We start from the raw sequence: 20,447 nt of genomic DNA on the forward strand, positions 1-20,447 counted from the left end.
TGTCGAAACTATCCCATCTTCGACTGGAAAGTTGGTACAAATTTTGTAAATGGTGATTCAAATGGAATATATAGGGGGTTATGTGCTTTTGTGAGCTAAAAACTTCTTTGACTTTCTATGATACGAGATAAACTTGTGTACGGTTTCTAATTAGGTTAGCTATTTCAACGAGTGAGACTAGTTTGAGACGAGTGAAACCAAAATACAAGAGTTTTATGCTTTTGCGAAAGCTTCTCTGTGAATAATCGGGTTTAGATGCCATAAGGAAAACTAATAAAAATAACTTGAAAATTTTGAATTTTAACGATAATGACAAAATAAATAGTAAAGTGAATAGTACCAGGATTGACTTTTTAGTGTAAAAATGTGGTTTTTCATTAAAGTAAACAGTACCGAGAACTTTTTGTTAAAATTCCCTTATTTATAATGTGAGGTAAGATGAGACCAAAAGACGACAATTAATAACTCATTACGATATAAGTCTTCTCTTCTTACACAAGAAAGAGTAAACAATTCAATATTTCTTTTCAACCAAAAAGCACCCTGTTTGCCTATCTTTACAAGTTTACCGGTAGAATAACCTCCAGGTCACGAATACATTCATCGCTCTTTTATCTCTCTCATTACGTGATAAAATCATATTAGTTAACGCACCATCATGTCATTGTCCAAACCACTTTGGACATATTCTTGACTCCACACGCCAGCATCCAAGTAAAATTTATTATTATTCAACGTTACTGATATTGTTTATTACACTACCAATGTTGATTGTTAAACCATGAGTGACATTTGCACAATAATGCACTACTCAAAAGTCAATATAACAAAACTTACATCTTTGATCAAATTACCCCTAGGTTTTGTTGAGCCGGACCCTTACATTTTGGGATAATTGCAGATCAATTGTCTGCCTCAAGTGCCAACACATTCGAACAACAGCAGCACAAAATGTACGGAAAAGAGCGATTAATTTTCAAAAACAACGTGTTTACAGACCACCTTCCATAATTGTCCAGCAGCTGCTGCAGACAATATATACGTGAAGTTACATTCAAAACATTTCAGGCAATAACAAAAAGCAATTCCTCTGTTGAACACAGTTAAACACTCTTACAAATCGTCGTACAATTTTGCATGCTAGTTTAGAGATCGCATCAAGTTTGGAGAGAGACACTTATCAACTCTGTATGTACAATCATTTTCCATCAAGTTTCACACGGGTTATCAGTCTATCAGATCAATCCATACGGTCCTTCGCCAGAAACATAAAATTGGAGGAAGCAGCATTGCTAACACCCATCCGAGAATGGAAATGTTTGATTACCTGATCGATCGGCAATTTCACAATAAGAGTGTGCTGCTGCATTAGAAGAACTGCGGGGAACGGAGTTGCCCTGTGAGATTAGGGATTTTTGGAGCATACTGTTGCCTCCAAAGATCTCAACTAGACAACACTGCCAGACTCAGCTCCAGAAGCCTGATCACTTCAATTATCTTCAAAACTACTCTGATCACTTTGATTATCTTCAAAGCTACTCTGATCACTTTGATTGCCTTCATCACTAATCTGATCACTTTGATTGTATTCGGCACTAATCTGATCACTCTGATTGTCTTCGGCACTAATCTGATCACTTTGATTGTCTTCGACACTAATCTGATCACTTTGATTACCATCAGCACCAATCTCCTGCTTCAAGTAGTAGATCTTGTCGTTCATACCTTCCTTACTATATGCCTCAACCATGACAGAGTATGTTGTGGAATCCGCTTGACATTGCTTCTCTTTCATCCGATTGAAAACTCTTTCCATCTCCATCAAATCCTCTGCCTTTGCACATGCAGCTATCACCGCATTGTAAAATGTGGTATTCTCAGGTATCTCAAACTTTCCAGCCAACTGAACGCAGCTAACCACCTTATGGAAGAGGCCTGCATTGGCATACCCATTAATAAGGCAGCAGAATGTTTTGGTGTCTGCTTTCATGCCCTCAGCACGCATCTGTTCAAATGTGTATTCCATGTTTTTTGCATCTCCTACATCCGCGAAAGCCTCTATCACATTGTTGTAAGTTGCGGTTGTCCATGGGAATTGAAGCTTGCGCATGTACTCCATCACAGTTGACATCTTATCATACAGTCTTTTCTTCCCGTAAGCACCAATCAGAATGTTCAAAGTGCGAGTTTCCGGCTCAATCCCAAAATCACGGAATTTCTCATACCATCTCTCCATCATATCTATCTGACCCTTGTTTCCAAACACGCTAAGGATAACATTCATTGTCCAGACATCAGGCTTGCAACTCGTACCCTCCAGCATCCCGGACAACACTTTTTCCATCTGGTCATACTTCCCGGCCTTACCATATCCACTCAACACTATGTTTTGGGTGACTGTATTCGGAGTTATTAACCGCTCAGCCATTTCCTCATACAAGGACTCAACTAAATCAAACTTCAAATGATCAACGCAAACCTTTATCAAGGTACTGTAAGTAAAAACATCAGGCTGGCATTGCGGGAGAGTCTTCATCAGGTTAAGAACAGAAAATGCCTCGTCAATCAGATTGTTCCGGCAATAAGCCGCGAGCAAGGCTGTGTAAAGTTCAAGAGTTGGTTCACAGCCCTCTTCAACCATTGTATCGAAAAGCTGGCGGGCACGATTGGGTTGGCCACACCTTCCAAGCATACCAATGAGCTTCATGTAAGTCCCTTCTTTCGGTTGATAAAATGGTTGTTCTCTAAGCATGTCAAACACCTGAACGTAATAGTACCCAATTTCATCATACATTTTCCAAACAAAAACACCCAATTAATTATAATTCCACTAAAATCATTCAGATAAAAAGATTACATTTTTCAAGAACATGGTTCAAGAAACTAAATTGGTAAGCATAAAAATACCATTTTTTTTAATTTTGCATCAATTTACATTCACCAGACTAAAAGCACACAAGAAAAGAGATGAAAAATTTCTTAATTTTTGTTTAGATTAAGGGCAAAAACCTCAAGAGCTTGGAGCCACTGCTTCTTGTCAATGGCGTCTGACAGGGCCTCCGTGACGGTGTTGACCCAGGCCTTGGCATTGTTCTTCCGGTCCAGCTTCTTCTTCACATTTTTCAAAGGGGGTTTTCCATAAATAGCCGGAATCGACGTCTCCGAGACCCCCGGGAATTCCCCTTGCTTCCAGTGCTTCTTTCTGTTGTTGGAAGACGGATATGAGGCGGAACGAGCGGAGGTTTTTCTGTAAGTCGCCGGTGTCGACGTCTCCGAGACGCCCGGGAACTCACCTCGCTTCCAGTGCTTCTTTCTGGTGTCGGAAGACGGAGATGAAGTGGAACGACCAGGGGTTTTTCTGTAATTCGCAGGAGCCGACGTCTCCGAGACGCCTGGGTATTCACCTTTCTTCCAGTGCCTCTTTCTGGTGTCGGAAGACGGAGATGGAGTGGAGCGACGGCTTACAGCTGGGGTGGCGAATGCGCGGAGGAGCAGCTTAAAGTTGGGGTATTGGGGTTTATGGGAGGCTGCGGCGGCAGCGGTGGCGGTGGCGGTGGAGTTTTTGTTGAGAGGAAGAGGATGAGGAAGGAGAGAGGAAGAGAAGGAGAGAGAGATTGAAGAAGCCATGGATGGCTTTGGCCTGCAAAATTGTTAGAGCAGTGAGGTGGATTTTAGAAGGCAGGGCATGCAAATGACCTCTTTACCCTTTATTTTCTTATCCTCAAATTTTATTATTATTTTTTTCTTGAATTTCAGAAAATAAAATTTGAATAAATTACACTTTTTCAGTTCTGATTTGGGGTAAGTAATTCAAATAAGATAATAATTCTGGTACTGGTTGGAATAGTGTGCATTGATACTTGTACTTATGTAAAGTCAGATATTATCCAACTGCAGTGAGAGTTGAAACTAGTGTGCTTATATGAGCTCAAATAATGGAGGAGGGTATGGTAATAAGTTAGAATTAGAGTGGACCAAAATTCGATTTCCTTCAACATAACCAACAAAAATGCTGAATTTTCAAAAATTAAAATTTAATTTATACAGTAAATGCACTAATCGAACACCGAATCACCTCGTGCCAAATGTTTATTTTGAAAAAAAAAAGAAAAGAAAAATCAAACAGATAAATTATGTGTCATCCAGTTTGTAACACAGTTGTACAAATACAAATACAATCAAACCTGGTGGGCCAAAATCCATAACAGCCCATGTTTATTTTGGAAGCTTAGGTATACAAATACAGATACGATAGACGTTCCCGACCCTCGCAAAGCGAAGAGTTGTGTTGGCTTGAGTGGCCCTAGATATACATATAAAAATCAGATATAAAATATACTCCTATCTACGTGAAAAGAAATGGTCTATGTATAACCAGAGTCACTATAAAGTAATACACGTAAACTAAAACCTTAGCTTGAACCAAACTTCAAGTGTTCCCACCGGAATGGCTCCAACACGAAAACAACTTCCGGATTGCTTTTAAAGAGCAAGGCCACGCAAACGCAGACAGCAGCGACAGCCACCATTGACAGCATTGCCGGCCTGTATACAAGTGACCGTGTGGTGCTATAAGCTGGTTTCTGTTCACATAACCTGCAGTGTCGTAAGATTGCTTTTATTTCATTCTTTTCAGTTTCCAAGCTGGCCACTCTTGATGATTTATGGCCATCCGATTGCTTCTGCTTTCCATTTCTGTCTAACGTGAGGCCAGGGATGTCAAGCACCACATGCCCCCTTTCCAGTGTATTGCTGATTTTCCGCTGGACTATATGGACATAGGAGTAGCGGCTTCGAAGGCATGCATAATCGTATGGTGTCAATCCTGTGCTGTCTCGAGCGTTTTTCCATGCTTTAATTCCCACCTAAAGAAAAAAACGCCCATATCAACATGATGAACGGATTATCTGACGCTAAAGAAATTTCATGACGGCAGTCCTAAACACATGCTTGAAAGTTGAAACTAGAAAGATGAAACGAATCAAAATTCATTTATCGTCAAAATTTTTAACAGCAGTCCTATTTGATTTCAAGTTGAATGTAGAATTTGGGTGCCTGCTTTCAGCTGTGAAAGAGTTAGCATGCATTTAGATGTGGGGCGCTGCTTTCTTTACCAATTTGAATAGTGCATTTAACTTTTCTACGGTGATTTATGTTTCATATGTTTCTCAAGCCAAAGAAAATACAAGACTGCATAATTTGTATAGGATTGGTTAATTGAAAATTTGAAATACAACTCAATAACTGGAATCAGTGTATTTTGTTTAGGCAGAAGACAGTGGAAGAGCTAAAGAGAGAGCTCAAAGTCAAAGAAGACATGATTGCAGATCTAAAATCCGTGAGCAACCTGACATGCTCGAAATTAGAATGAGTTAAAAGTATCAAAACACGTGTGAAACAGTATGAGAACAGACACAAGTCAACTGTAGGAGCAAGAGGTCAAATGGGTATGGAGATGGGATAGAGGTTGTAGCCAGCGTAAAGTGATTTCTACATAGAATTAGAAGAAAAAAAATATTATGTTGCAATTCAAAAAAAGAGATATTACCTTTCCAGGATCATCCGTTAAGGCATCCAATACTTGCTCACAGCCATCAGTATTGGCGGCAATATGAAGAGGAGTCAACCCCATGGGCCCAACAACATCAGGTTTAAACAAGAAACTGTTGCCATCCCTGTCAACTTGTTCCTTCTGCTCAGATCCTGTTAAACCTGGGACAAATCTTAACAAGAATTCCACCATACGTCTGCTATTGATTCGCACAGCTCTGTGGAGGAGGCCCATATCCAGTAGTGCAGACTCAAGGGAAGGATGCTCTCCAGCGTCGACAGTACCATCAAACAGAATGCCCAAGAGTTTCTTCACCACAGCACACCAATCATGGTCAATGGAGAACTCCATGAGCAATCTGAACCGTCCAGAGGGAAATGTATCTAGATTGGGATCCAATTGACCCAGTCTAAACTTAACGCGACTTCTATGTAGGAGCCAACCCAATTCATGTATAAAGTCCAAGGCTTGGTTCTTAGCTTCCACTTTTTCAGGTCCAGATTGGATATCATCATCAGTCTCGGACACCTCGATCACATCTTCCAGCATACAAATCTCAGAGCATACTTCCTGCTCTGCAACTATAAATGGAAAGAAGCTACTGCTAAGACCATGATCTTCAACCTGACATAAAAATTTGACCGATAAAATGAGAACCGTGGATTTCAGTTAAGGCGCTGTCTAGAAACAAATCTATACTCAGTATTCATAAGAAAGATTTATAAACAAATTCTGGACTTATAAAATACAGCTTGTTCAAAATGCACATTACAAGAGGAGGAAGGGGGAAAGGGACAATTAGGAATATGACAGCACCTCAATGAATCCTCGCCCAGTAACATTTGGTATAGAGCAGGAGAATTTAAGGCATTGCTGTTCGTCATCCTCAACAGTGCTATCCGCATCATCCAACAAGTCATAACAAGTTTCTTGAGCCAGATACTTCCCTTCTAGAGCACAGAGTAACCTGTCATGACTCAAGATCTAGAATTTAGTATTTCTTCTGTTATCCTATAAAACTAGAGAGGAATATTGAAAACAAAGTAATGATGCATGAATGAAAGATGAAAGAACCTTGTGGTGGAACTAGAAAGGTTAAAGCCTTTTACTACAAATTCAGCTCTCTCAGATAAGGAGATCGCAATTGGTTTGATGCATGATATCCTGCAACTTTTATTGCTTTTAAGAGGCAAGGGTGTGTCTAACACAACTTCACCTGCAGGATGGACATAACTAATCAAAATGCTTCTCTCTTTTTTGGTCAATCCTCATTATGTACTAGAAATAACAAAACAAAGCATGACCAAAATCAATAAAGCATAATGGAAAACTAAAACAGCAAGATTCTTCTATAGACCCTAAATACACAAATGTGTACACAGAGAGAGAGAGAGAGAGAGAGAGAGAGAGAGAGCAAACCATTGTATGTAAATGCTACAAAATCTTGCACCCTTGTATACACCCATCCTGTTCTCCAAAAAGGATCATCCGCAGCATCAAGAAGTGTTTTCAAACTGGATCCCAGATGACAACAGAACTGTACGCAAAAATAATTATAATAAGATGTAAATCTATCATAATTAAGGACTTGAAGAAAAAGTCTTCCCCATACAAGGATCTGCCATCCACAGTCGAGCATACCTCCTCCCACGTGGATTTTTCTAGACGAAGGTAAATTGTCAAAATGATACAGCCCGGCCTTATGTAGCTTTCAATGTTGGTAGGGCTGTGAGATAACCAGTCAAGGATCTGGATATTCAAATAATTTATAAAAATCATGTAGTCCGTGGAATGTAACACCAAAATACTTTGAAAACTAGAAATCAAAGGAAATATAGTACCTGTGATCGCAGAGCAAGTGGAAGTTCATTAGGGTCTTTTCCAAATAGTTTAAAAACAATTCGGTCTGTGTGACTCTGATATGTGGCAGAAAAAGTGCGGTCAAGAAACGTAAAATTGCAGATACATTCTACATACTGGCCTTTTACATAAATAATGCATGTTCCATTAGGACTGCTGTAACCACCAAGTAACTTTAACCTCACTTCTATTAACAGCATCAAGAAGACGCATACACAACAAGTATGTGTATGTGGTTGTGCTTGTAAACTGCCATATTGGTTTGAAGGAAGATATAACTGACCTCAACTTTAAGTCACAATTGAAGCATTTCTTACATATATCCCATAAACAAGCAGCGAGCGCACTTAACCTCGCCATTAATTTGACAATCCATGGATAGATACACAGACACGGTCAGAACACAAAACATGACTGCCTAACTACTCTCAAGGATAGAACAAAGCTATTCTACTATCCAAACAAAAGACAAGTTATACGCCGTATAATGATCAATGACAATTGACATATTAATCCCTGTTCTCAGGATTGAAAAAAAAAAAAAAAAAAAAAGACGAATTACAGTGGGCTGAGCATCATCCACGACAAAGGCATTTTTAAGCATTATATTACCAAGCAATTCTATATGGAATAGATGCAATTACAAGGAAATACCTGAGCTTCTCCACTAGAACTTGATGGTGACTGAGTAGAAGTTAAGTCTGAATTCCCGCTTGTCTGAGGTGGGCTTGATTTATGAGAATCACGCTGCATCCATGAAGGAAAACCAAGAGATGCAGTGCCTGGACTTGCAGGAACATGAGAATTCCCTAGGTTCTCTACATAGTCCTGTGAATCATCGTATGTATTGTTTAAATCAATGTCATTTAACTGGAACCTTCTACTTGCAGCTTCCGGTGTAACTGATTTGGATTCAGAACTGTCTCTTGACGCAGGTAGTATCGGACAGTGTCCTTTAGACCTTAAAGGGTCCTCAGTATTAACACCAGCATTCATATCTAGAACCTTTCGTGCAGTCTGGACAGATGTCCCACTGTTAAATAAACCTTGAGATCCCTGCAGCAATGTAGATATGTTTCTTCCATCAGCCGTACCAGCAACATTGGCTAAGCTCCTCAACAAATGAGATACGACATCCTGATCCTTTGTTTGATCAGAACTACTAGCTGCAATTTATAAATGGCATAATATGTGGATTCAAATAAGTCTGAGATACAATGTTTCACTAAGACAGAAGTGTACAATGAATAAGGCAAGTACTTACAGTGCATATTTGAGAGCATTCTCAGCAAGGTAATCAATAGATAACTGCTTCCGCTTTCATTGTTTAAAGAGCCTCCATTAACTGCAGTATCAGGATGTGCTTTTCTTCTCCTCCTATTATGGCCAGCCAAACGCCTACGGCAACTTCTCTTCCCTTCATCAAACTCTTGAAGAGCATGAAACCTGTCCATGAGTGTTAACCCCGTTACATTTAATTCAACAAAAGAAAACTTCTGCAGAACTCAACTATACCAAAAGAAGATTGATGAACAGCCATGGACAACAAACGCATGACAAAAAAATTTACACAACCAAACTCTGTATTTCAAGTTAATTCAAGAAAATCGGGGAAATGTTTCAACCAAATAATGAATAACAATAGGATGGAACCAACCTGCTACACTGTTGACAGAACCGCTGCATAACACTTCCAACCAGCGCTTCAGTTGCCTTAGAATGCATATCACAGACCTTATGCCTCCGGTGATAATCCTTGGCATTGCTAAGATCAGTCTTACAGTCCTCCACCTGACAAACTGCACGGTTTGAAGTAGTCCCAATTGTCTTTGTTTTCTTCCCGGTTTGTACTTCTTCCATAATGGGGTAAGTTTGCCCGCCGAGTTTAAGATTCAGAGACGCAGCTTCATCATTCAACTCTCGGTTTTCCACAAAAACATCCCTTCTCCGTTTCTCCAATTCTCTTTTATCTTTCTCATTCCCCGGACTGATATTATCCGAACCAGAAGAAGAACTGTTGGACAAACCAGCATCCGACGGAGTTTCTGGCCTGGCCGGAAACAACTGCCTACTCCTACCATCAGATGGTGTAGAATTCAATGGACTAGCAGTAAAAAGATCACCATCCCATTTAAAATCATTCAAATCCCATTCCAAACTCTTTTTCCCAACCCCCTTCAAATCCGGCACCATCACGCCACCAAAATTGCGAGCCTTTCCTCCGAATTCAGACTCCGTAGATCAAGATACAAAAAAACCCAGAAATGTTACAATGCCCCCTAGTCAAACTCCACCACATACAAACACCCAATTGAACAATAACAACAACAACAGCTCAGAGATAAAACTATAAATTTCACCCCAAAACAAAAAGTCAATAACACTACAGCCCCAGAAATTTCTGGAAATTGTTCTTTCCAAGAACCCCAGAAAACCAAGAACAGCACACCAGCATATCAATGGAGCTAAACTACAGGCTACAGCTGCCCAGAACCCAAAATCCACCAATTACCCAGTTTTTCTTTCAACATCTCAGTACAAAATACCGTATTTACAAGCCCATAATTACATCCTAGTCAATGCTTTCAACTCCATGGAAAGAAACTTGAGCTGAAAGAACTGAAAGACCCAATCTTTTTTTGTGGAAATAAAGAGGAGAGAGAGAGAGAGTAAAGAGAGAGAAACTTGCCCGCAGGTTGGTGAATTGTTGGGAGGTGAGCTGAGAAGTGAGAGCCGACGAAGAAGTGGCTGCGATCGCAGATGAGGCAGAGAGAATATAGGCCCCGGGACAAAGCTAATCAGCGCATGAAAATTAGGAAAAGGTTAGGAATAAGGCTCTCTTACTGTGTAAATGCGGTTTCAGTGGGGAGGGAGAGAGAGAGAGGTGGAGGCCTCAAATGACGTGTCTCCTTTTGATTTCGATTAGAAATTAACGTTACAAGTTACGAGATGTATTATCATTTTAATATTTAAAGGGTTATTATACAAAATGATCCATGAAATTTGCATCATCAACAGAAATAGTCATTTAGATTGAAAATCAAAAGAAATTGTCCTTGAAATTGTCCATCATCCATGATTTTGATCATTCCGTTAAAAACGATTTTGGGCAATTTTCAATACTTTGTAACTCAATCGTTTCTTAACCAAATTCGACCCATGATATATCAAAATGAAGATAGGAAAGTGTAGAATAAGATTATACTTATTTGGAAGCCCAATGGTTGCTGAAGATGGCCGGAAAATAGCCTGATAGGTGACTGGTCTTCAGGAAAACTAGAAAACTCGCCGGAAACTGGGTAAACTTTAAACATTCATACTTCTTCAATACTCAACCAAATCGAGTGATTCAAAAATGAAAATAATACTTCTTGACAAGAGAATGGTACCTTTTTCGAAGGCTAACTTGCCGTGATTTGGTCCGACAACAGCTCGGAAGTGGCTAACCATTTTCGAGTTAGCCACTTTCGAGCAGTTTTCCGGCCAAACCATGGTGATTTAGCAATAAAGAAAGATTCCATTCTTTTCGTCTCGTCGAGAAGTATGATTTTCGTTTTTGAATCACTCAATTTCGTTGAGTATTGAAGAAGTTAAGAACGTTTAAAATTTACCCAGTTTCCGGCGAATTTTCCAGTTTTCCCGCGGACCAGTCACTTTTCAGACTATTTTTCGGCCATCTCCGGCAATCATTGGGCTTCCAAATAGGTATAATTTTGTTCTACGCTTTCTTATCTTCACTTTGATATATTATGGGTCGAATTTGGTTAAGAATCGATTGAGTTACGAAGCTTTGAAAATTGCCCAAAGAGTTTTTAACGAAATGACCAAAATCATGGATGGAGGACAACCATTTCTATTAATCATGCAAATCTCAGTGACCATTTTGAATAATAACCCATATTTAAATTAGCATTATTTCATTTTATTATAAGTGACATATAAGTCCAATTCTCGTCATATTATTGCTAGTTTATTGTGAGATTTAACCCATTCCCACATTAGTGTAAATAATATAATTTGTTCAAAATAATAATAATAATAAGAGATGATCATATGTTTTTTTTTTTTTTTTACAAACGATATATTTTGTTAAATTATATATTAGATTAGTTATCAACGGAGTATGAACTCACGCCGTCACGCAAAACTTCAACATCTTTCAACCACTATGGTATAGAGCACTTGCAAAGATGATCATATGTTAAATATGCCTAGTCCGTTAATATTAGGCTTAATATTAAAAAATCTACGTAATATAACTTAAATGAAACATTAATTTTCCGTGAACGTGGTCTTAGTACACCGGAAATTGTTCCATTTCCAGATCAAGATTTAATGATTGAATTATTGGCAATAAAACCAAACAAAAAGGTTCAAAACGACAAAATAATTGAAGAAGACTAAACAAGGTAATAATTGTGTACACTATGTAAGAACCATGAATATGACTTATTGAAGTGGACAACAATCCCATGTCAAAATACGAGTCAACGTGTCTCTGTGACTGGACTCCTTTTCCTATTATATTATTAGCCTGTAAAATCTATTTTTCTGCTTTTTTTTTTTTGCTAGCTAATATTAGAGTTGGATTGGATTTGACCAAATTAAAAATATTCGGAGAAAAACAACCGTTTGATCTAATTTTGGTCCAATTTTATTCATAACGTTTGAGTTGAATAACTTAAAAAGTTGTCTCACAAAAGAACGACACTCACGTATCTAAGTATTATCATCCTACGTGAGTTTATGAACTCCTAAAGCACAAAGTTCCAACCTTTGTGAGACGGCCTTACACGCTCATGAAGGAACGTTATAGGTATTTGGTCACCACCCGGCCTTACGTAAATACAACTCTCAATGCATAAAGTTTAGCAAGAGTAGTCTTAACTGCTTATTAGTCAAACTGCTCTACTAAATATTGTCTTCTGTTTAAGAAAGCCGTTTAAAAGCGAAAGAAATTTCAAGTTCGAATCTTCTGCCTCGTCGAATACAATGTTTATAGGTGCTTTTGGACGTCATGCAGCAATATATTGCCTCAACAATTGGTAAATAGTTCTATTTACGTCAATCTTTCCCTGTACATGCTTTATATGAACTATCATTAATACATACAGCGCAACACCTCTCGTGGAAATCTTAAAGGATAAGAAAACTGGTACATTATGTTCCCTATAGAGTTATCGGTTTATACATATGATTAACAGAAACGGCCTAAAGCCAGAGTAACTAAAATTTGAGACGCGTAAACTGCCTTAGCTCGGTCCATACTTCAAGAGTTCCCACCTGAAGGGCTGGAAGACGTAAACGACTTCAGGCGAGCTTTTGAAGAGCAAGGCCACGCAAACACAGACAGCAGCAATGGTTACCATTGACAGCATTGCCGGCCTGTACACAAGCGACCTTGTGTTTCCATATGCTAGTTTCATTTCACATAGCTTGCAATGTGCCTGCATTGCTTTCATATCGATCCTTTCGGTCTCCAATCTGGAGACTTTTGAGGACTTATGCCCATCTAATTGTTTCTGCTTGCTGCTGCTGTCTAAGATAACGCCAGGGATATCAAGCACCACGTGCCCGCTTTCATGTTTCTTGTTGATTTTCCGCTGGACAATTTGGACATAGGTGTAGCAGCCTCGCAGGCATGCATAATCATTAGGTGTCAATCCTGTACTGTCTCGAGCATTTTTCCACGCTTCAATTCCCACCTAAAGAAGCAAAGATATCAACATTTGTATGCTTGAAAATAGAACAATTTGAAATATCAGCATTCATGTGAGACACAGAATGAGCTGACACAAGTCATTTGTATGAGCAAATGGTCAAACACGTACGGAGAAAAATGGATGATGATGCAGACCCGTTCTGATTTTTACATCCAATTAGAAAGAAAACTGTCAAAGAAGACAATGAGAAATTACCTTTCCAGGATCATCAGTTAAGGCATCCAATATATTCTCACATCCATCAGTACTGGCTGCAACATGAAGAGGAGTCAATCCCATGGGCCCAACTGCATCGGGTTTAAATAAGAAGTTGCTGCCGTCCCCGTCAACTTGTTGCCTGTGCTCAGATCCCGTTTTATCTAACCCTTTGTCTAGTACAAATCTTAACAAGAGTTCCACCATAGGCCTGCACTTTCTTCGCACGGCTCCATGGAGGAGGCTCATATCCAATAACGCAAGCTCAATAGAAGGATGTTCTCCAGCGTCAACGGTACCCTCAAGCAGAATGCCCAGGAGTTTCTTCACTACAGCACACCAATCACGGTCCATGGAAAACTCCATAAGCAACCTGAACCGTCTAAAAGAAAATAGTTCTAGGTTGGGATCCCTGTGACCAAGTCTAAATTTAGTGTGACATCTGTGAAGGAGCCAACCCAATTCATGTACAAAGTCCAACGCTTGGTTCTTGGCTTCCAACTTTTCAGGTTCTGTCTGGATATTATCTGCAGTCTCAGCCACCTCAATCGCACCCTCCAGGGTACAAATCTCTGAACATACTTCCTCCTCGGCAACTATAAATGGAAAGAAGCAGCCACTGAGACCATGGTCTTCAACCTGAAATAAAAATAAATAAATAAGTAATGATAAGCACACTTCAAAGGAAACATAAAAGATATATTAGGAATGGAACAGCACCTCAATGAGTCCTCGGCCAGTAACATTGGGTATAGAGCAGGAGAATCTGAGGCACTGTAGCTGATCATTTGCAACGGTTGTATCAGCACCCTCCATCAAGTCATAACAAGTTTCTTGGACTAGATACTTCCCTTCCAGAGCACAGAGCAGCCTGTCACAAGCTAGGACTTAGTACTTTCCCAGTTATCCTGATAGTTATTAATTCAGAAATAACATATGACACTGGAGTGGTCTACATAATGAAGCTTGAATGAAAGATGAAGGATACCTTGTGGTGGCACGAGAAAGATTAAACCCCTTTACTACAAATTCAGCTCTTTCGGATAAAGAAACTGCAATTGGTTTGATGCATGATATCCTGCAATTTTTATGGCTTTTCAGAGGTAAGGGTGTGTCTAAGACAACCTGACCTGCAGGACAGACATAACTAATTAAAATGTCTTTTCTTTCGTAACACAACTATTTTGTTAAATCACTAAATGCGCTAGAAAATACATGAATGAATAATTAAGAGAGAGAGAGAGAGAGAACAAACCATTGTACGTAAATGCTACAGAATGTCGTACCCTAGTATACACCCATCCTGTTGTCCAAAAAGGATCGTTGGCAGCATGTAAAAGTTGTTTCATAATGGATCCCAGATTACAGCAGAGCTGCATGCAAACATAACAATTAAGGACAAGAAAAGAGATCTCACTGATACAAGGTCAGCAATCAACATTTTGGCATCAGCACAGAAGCATACCTCCTCCCACGTGGATTTTTCTAGACGGAGGTAAACTGTCAAAATGATACATCCTGGCCTTATGTAGCTTTCAATGTCTGTAGGACTGTGGGACAACCAGTCGAGAATCTGGATATTCAAAATATTTCATAAAATTGTTGTATGTGCGAGGAAACACAAGTTACATTGTGAAGAATTAAATCAAGGCACCAAATATTACCTGTGCTCGTAGAACAAATGGAAGATCATTTGGATCTTTTCCAAAGAGTTTAAAAACAATACGGTCCGTGCGACTCTGAAACATGGCAGAAAAAGAGTGGTTAAGAGACGTAACAGTGCAGTAACATTTTACACACTGGCCTTCATAATAAAAAATATTTAAAAAGGATACTCAATTCTAACTGCTATAGCCTGCAACCTCCTGTAGTTTAACTACAACTCTATAAACCTTATCAAGCAGAAGCATACGCACACATTTATACATACAAAGCACTATACAAAAGAAGAGAATCCATCTCAACTTTTACGTCACAACAGAAGTATTTATTAGGTATGCCAAGTACTTCATGTTTTTTCCATCAATTGGCTAGACGGACAAGTCAAATGCAAAGCATTGTCACCTAAATGCCGAATTAAAGTGAGAACAAAGCTATTCTTTTATCCAACAGAAAAGGACAGGCTATGGCATATACAAGCATTAATATATCGGGCAAAACGAGGAACGAGATGCAAGTACAAGAATATACCTGAGCATCTCCACTAGAACTTGATGAAGTTGAGCATGAAGTCCCACTTGTCTGAGGTGGGCTAGACTTTTGCGAATCCTGCCGCATCCATAAGGGAAAACCATGAGCCACTGTCCCTGAATTTACAGGGGCATGAGAATTCCCTAGGTTGTCCAAATGGTCCTGGGAATCGTCATATGTATTATTTAAATCAATGCCAGTTAACTGCATCCTCCCCGTTGTAGTTTCTGGTGCAACTGATGTGGATGGAACACTGGCTCTTGAGGGAAATGGCTTGGTGGCATTTAGACCTGAAACAACTTGTAGACCTCCATGATCTGCATCAACTGAAGATATTCTCCTGAAATCTGATGCAGGTACTGTAGAACACTGTTGTATAGGTCTTGAAGGGTCCTCACAATTAACATAGTCATCCATTTTAGAGGCTGAAACAGAAGGCTTACTTGGTTCACAGCCGTTGGAAACTGTATCTGGGACCTTTTGTGCAGTCTGAATTGATGCCCCACCATTTAGTAAACCTTGAGATGCCGTAAGCAATGCAGACATGTTTCTTCCATCAACTGTACCAGAAAGATTGGCTAGATTCTTCAAAAGATGAGATAGCAAATCCTGATCCTTTGTTTGATCTGAACTATTAGCTGCATTTTAGGCATCAAAAGTGGAGTCGAGTAAGACACTTATGAGAAGAAAAACAAACACAAACATAATCAATTAAATATTATAATAACACGATCGCTGAGACATAATTTCCTAAATAACAATTCCTAATTAGAATTCCCTTTAATAGGCCCATCCTTCATGCATCCTAGAATGTGAAATATGGTCAATCCAACAATCAGAGAAAGAAAGTGCAAAAAACAAAGGTTCATAGGATGAAATTCAAGCACACAAGGTGTAATCTGGATTATAAAAATTGAAATATTTTCGACATGAAGGTCTGCACAAAATTCTAACTTTCTATCAAATCAACCTCTGAAAAACTGAAAACTTTTCATGCGTAAGCATCAATATTCAAATTTTCATCAAATTAAATTCAGAGAAACTAGCACTTTGTCATTTATACACAAAAATAGAGCACCTTAAGCAGTTAAGGACTCATCAAGTAATATGTCGTATGTTCACAGATAAAAATTTATGAATGGAGTTATTAAATGTTTATTGACATAATCATTTTGCTACAAGCCCCAATCAAATAATGACAAAACCTAAGAGCAAAAGACCACAAGAACTTTGACATCAGTCTATGGCAATCAACACACAATCCGGTAACCACTTAACATATCAATTTAATGTCTGGCAAAGCAGCCAAAAATTGAATGTGCAATAAGACAAAGATTTACAGTGCATGTTGGAGAGTATTCTCAGCAAACTTATCAATAGATAACTGCTTCCTCTTTCATCATTCAATGAGCCTCCATTAACTACGGTATCAGGATGTGTTTTTCTTCTCCTCCTATTGTGGCCTGCCAAACGTCTACGACAACTTCTCTTTCCTTCATCAAACTCTTGAAGGACATGAAACCTGCCCATGAGTATAACCACATTGCAAATTCAACAAAAAAGTTCTGCAAAATTCGACTATACCGAACACAGTGATGAACAACTATGGACCCAAATCATGAGAGCAACAAATAATTTTTTTTTTTAAACTTACAAATCAAACTCTGTATTTCATCTTCTAGAAACAATGTATATAAGAAAGCGACGAATAAATGGCGTGGAACTTAACTGAAGAAAATTTTGAAATATTTCTCACCATACAAGGACAACCATAGAATTGAACTAACCTGCTACACTGCTGACAGAACCGCTGCAAAACATTTGCCACCACCGCTTTAGTTGCCTTAGAATGCATATCACAGACCTTATGTCGTCGGTGGTAATCCTTGGCATTGCTAAGATCAGCCTTACAGTCCTCCACCTGACAAACTGCTCGGTTTAAAGTAGTCCCAACTATCTTCGTCTTCTTCCCATTTTGTACCTCTCCTTCCATGATTGGGTAAGCTTGCCCACCAAGCTTGAGATTAAGAGACCCAACTTCATCATTTAGCCCTTCATTTTCTACAAAACTAGCCCTTCTTCTTTTCTCCAGCTCTCTTTTACCTTTCTCATTCCCAGGACAGATACCATCCGAACCAGAAGAAGAACTGTTGGACAAACCAGCAGTGGCGGGAGTTTCCGGCAGCCCAAGAGGAAACAACTGCCTGCTCCTACAATCAGATTGTACAGCATTCAAAGGACTAGCAGTAAAAAGATCTCCATCCCATTTCCAATCATTCAAATCCCATTCCAAACTCTTTTTCCCAGCCCCCTTCAAATCCGGCACCATCGGAACATAGAAATTCCGAGCTCTGCCTCCAAAAGCCTCCATAAATATTCCACAAAAACTCCAGAATTTTTATAACGCCAATAGTCCAATTCCACGAGATATAAATCCCCAATTCAACGAATTAAAACAAACCCAGATATGAAACCTTCGATTTCACCCAGATATCAATAAGTTTACACTACAAGACCATATCTTTCTGGCAATTATTCTCAATAGGTTCCCCAGAAATCCAAAAGCAGTACACTGTAGACCACATATCCACAGGGCTAAAACAACAGCTGCCCATCTGCCCAAAATCCACAAATTTCCCACTTATGCCCTCAAAATCAACTCACTCAAAACCCATCAATTCCATCACAGCAAAGTTTCCAACTTTACAAACAAAAAGCAGCTTAAAATTTCAGGAGAAATAAATACCAAAGCAAAGAGAGAAACCTGCCGGTGACAGCTGAGCCGGTGAATTCTCTCAAGAGTGGCGGAGGATGGCTGAGATCGCCGGAGGAGGAGAGAATATAGGCAAACCAAAGCAGCACATAAAAATGAGGAAAACGTTAGGAAAAGGCCCTATCTCTGTGTATAAATGCGGTTTCAGTGGGGAGAGAGAGAGAGAGCTTTTATGGCATTTATTTATTGATAAAATTATATGACGCAGTGGGGGCAAAGGAATCTACGCCTACACAACCGCGTGTACGTCTGTAAAAAAAATACCAACAGAGCTCTCGTGCTGTGTTTCTCTCCGTATAGAGAGAGAAAGTGTACGAGAGAGAGTGTGTAGAGAGAGAAAGTAGAGAGAGAGTGTGCTCTGTACTGCTGTGGCCAATGGAAGTTGAAGAGCTGATTGGTAATTCAGAAACGTTTCTTTTTTTTTTTTTTCTTTTTTTTTAAACTTTAATTTTTATTGATCGAGTGAAAAAAAACGGGGGGTTTCCAGCAGAAGACGAGCGGAAGTGAGTGACCGGAGTTTTAAGCTACGGCTGCGTGCAAGCGCGACAGATGTCCAGGATTTTACCGCGACTTTTTCAAAATTAATAAAAATAAATAACAGCCTTCCCCAGACAAACCCTTTTTTTTAATTTTGTTTAAGATTAAACACGTAGAAAAAATAATTGGTTCAACTATACCAACATTAATGGACAGAAATAGTCTTTTAAGCTTAAAACCAAACCAACCCGCCGACACCTATGAAGACCAAATCATTTTAAATCAAAATTTCAAAAACCATTTTCATACTAGAACCAACAAGTTTTTCGTCTCATAATATCTCTTACATCACACACTACTTACGATAGTTTAATGTTGAAAAAGCTCTGCATTTTAACCGTAACGCAACACACGGAAAATTAAAAATCATATGCATTAGGGTACTAGTTGATCTTATTATCAATTTTCTTTTGAGTTTCGATCACAATGAAGTGTGAGAGATAAAATAACTTTTGGGTAGCACTTGCTTTGTTAAATCCAAACATGTAAAAGTTTTACATGAGGTATGCAAACAATACCACACCTTATTTGAAGCAAGAGAAAATGGGATATATTTGACTTTCTTTTTGAAACGGTTAAAAATGCTTTCAGATAATTAAAAGCAATTAATATAGTTTGAAAAGAAAAAAGAGAAATTAATATAATTTGAAAGAAGAAGAAAAAACTTCTAAATACTTACAAGTACGTTTTACTGCTTTCTAGACGTAGATGCTCCAACAAGATGTACTTGAATTTTCGATAAAATTTTGTAGCGTTTTCAATAAAAATGTGTCTTACAAAAACGTCCCTTGACGGATCTGTATTCTAGCTATCTTGCAACTAATTTACCTCAAGTTACTTTCGGAGTGATGAAGTGAACAATACTAGCAACTTGGTTAAACTTAACCACAAATTATAAGGTTTCATAACTTATTCGTAGGACAATGTAAGATGATAAGAACTCATCGAAGCTTAGTGTTTTTTGTTTCGTACAGTGGGGTTGTTTCTTTCTTCCTTGTAGCTATCATTACTAACTATATGTCACATTCTTTTAAAAATTACCGCATGGCTTCGCTTAAGCCTGCGTAGGTGCTAGGCAGCTAGTCATCGTCTTAATTAATTCTTAGACGTTTGAAAATTAAAAAAAAACGTCTAGACCTGCATAGGCGCTCGCCTAGTTAATAACTCTCACTTAGATATAAAATAGATAACTTTCATTTTACATTTTATTTTTTCAATAAGTTGTAAGAAACTTGTTGAATATTGGGATGAACAATCATTATATGTTTATTCCCCATGTTTTCAGTTCTAATACTTTATAATTTATATGCCGTTCCATTTTCCAATTAATGTATCCCAATACAATTATATTTTTTTAAAGTATAAGTAGATATTTATCTATATATTATATAAAAAATTAATTAAAAATAAAAAATTGCCTAGGCCCCCCTAAGCGACAGGCCTCTACCCGCTACCAGACTAGTACCTTTGAAAAACTTGTATATATTAGTTTACTAAATTCACCTCGACTTTGGGAGAACAACAGTGCATTTGGCCAAATCATGTAAATTACTCTCACGATCGACAAAAAGGGTGGAAAGCCACCGTCTTGTGGACCATGTTAATTTAGTATTATAGC

The 20,447-nt window shown here is 38.7% G+C and overlaps 2 protein-coding genes across 4 annotated transcripts; both read right to left on the reverse strand.

Moving 5' to 3' along the window:
* Positions 1 to 854: 854 nt before the first annotated feature.
* On the reverse strand, positions 855 to 3,669 carry LOC137737724 (pentatricopeptide repeat-containing protein At3g06430, chloroplastic-like). 2 transcript variants are annotated; one of them, XR_011068836.1, is made up of 3 exons: positions 3,010 to 3,669; positions 1,328 to 2,761; positions 855 to 1,022 (listed from the first exon to the last, which is right to left on the reverse strand). XR_011068836.1 is itself a non-coding variant. In XM_068477274.1 (2 exons), exons 1-2 carry the CDS (start codon positions 3,625 to 3,627, stop codon positions 1,490 to 1,492), a joined length of 1,890 nt encoding a protein of 629 aa, XP_068333375.1. In that variant the 5' UTR covers positions 3,628 to 3,669; the 3' UTR covers positions 1,073 to 1,489. The 2 variants fall into 2 exon arrangements, 1 of the variants encoding a protein (XP_068333375.1); XM_068477274.1 differs by lacking the exon at positions 855 to 1,022 and having other exon boundaries at positions 1,073 to 2,761.
* Positions 3,670 to 4,079: 410 nt separating this feature from the next.
* Positions 4,080 to 18,633, reverse strand: LOC137737169 (squamosa promoter-binding-like protein 1). Of its 2 annotated transcripts, XM_068476568.1 has the most exons (20): positions 17,307 to 18,177; positions 16,860 to 17,041; positions 15,520 to 16,157; positions 14,994 to 15,068; positions 14,795 to 14,902; positions 14,585 to 14,702; positions 14,318 to 14,459; positions 14,050 to 14,200; positions 13,330 to 13,968; positions 12,721 to 13,116; positions 9,069 to 9,643; positions 8,676 to 8,857; positions 8,066 to 8,577; positions 7,393 to 7,467; positions 7,193 to 7,300; positions 6,971 to 7,088; positions 6,626 to 6,767; positions 6,368 to 6,518; positions 5,549 to 6,175; positions 4,080 to 4,865 (listed from the first exon to the last, which is right to left on the reverse strand). In XM_068476568.1, the coding sequence occupies exons 1-20, from the start codon at positions 17,888 to 17,890 to the stop codon at positions 4,413 to 4,415; spliced, it is 5,976 nt and encodes a 1,991-aa protein (XP_068332669.1). In that variant the 5' UTR covers positions 17,891 to 18,177; the 3' UTR covers positions 4,080 to 4,412. The 2 variants fall into 2 exon arrangements, with proteins under 2 accessions (XP_068332669.1, XP_068332668.1); XM_068476567.1 differs by lacking the exons at positions 4,080 to 4,865; positions 5,549 to 6,175; positions 6,368 to 6,518; ... (5 more) ...; positions 8,676 to 8,857; positions 9,069 to 9,643 and adding an exon at positions 18,284 to 18,633 and having other exon boundaries at positions 12,442 to 13,116; positions 17,307 to 18,134.
* Between the last annotated feature and the right edge of the window lie 1,814 nt (positions 18,634 to 20,447).

Source organism: Pyrus communis, chromosome 6, assembly GCF_963583255.1.
Source record: "Pyrus communis chromosome 6, drPyrComm1.1, whole genome shotgun sequence".
NCBI classification, from domain to species: Eukaryota; Viridiplantae; Streptophyta; class Magnoliopsida; order Rosales; family Rosaceae; genus Pyrus; species Pyrus communis.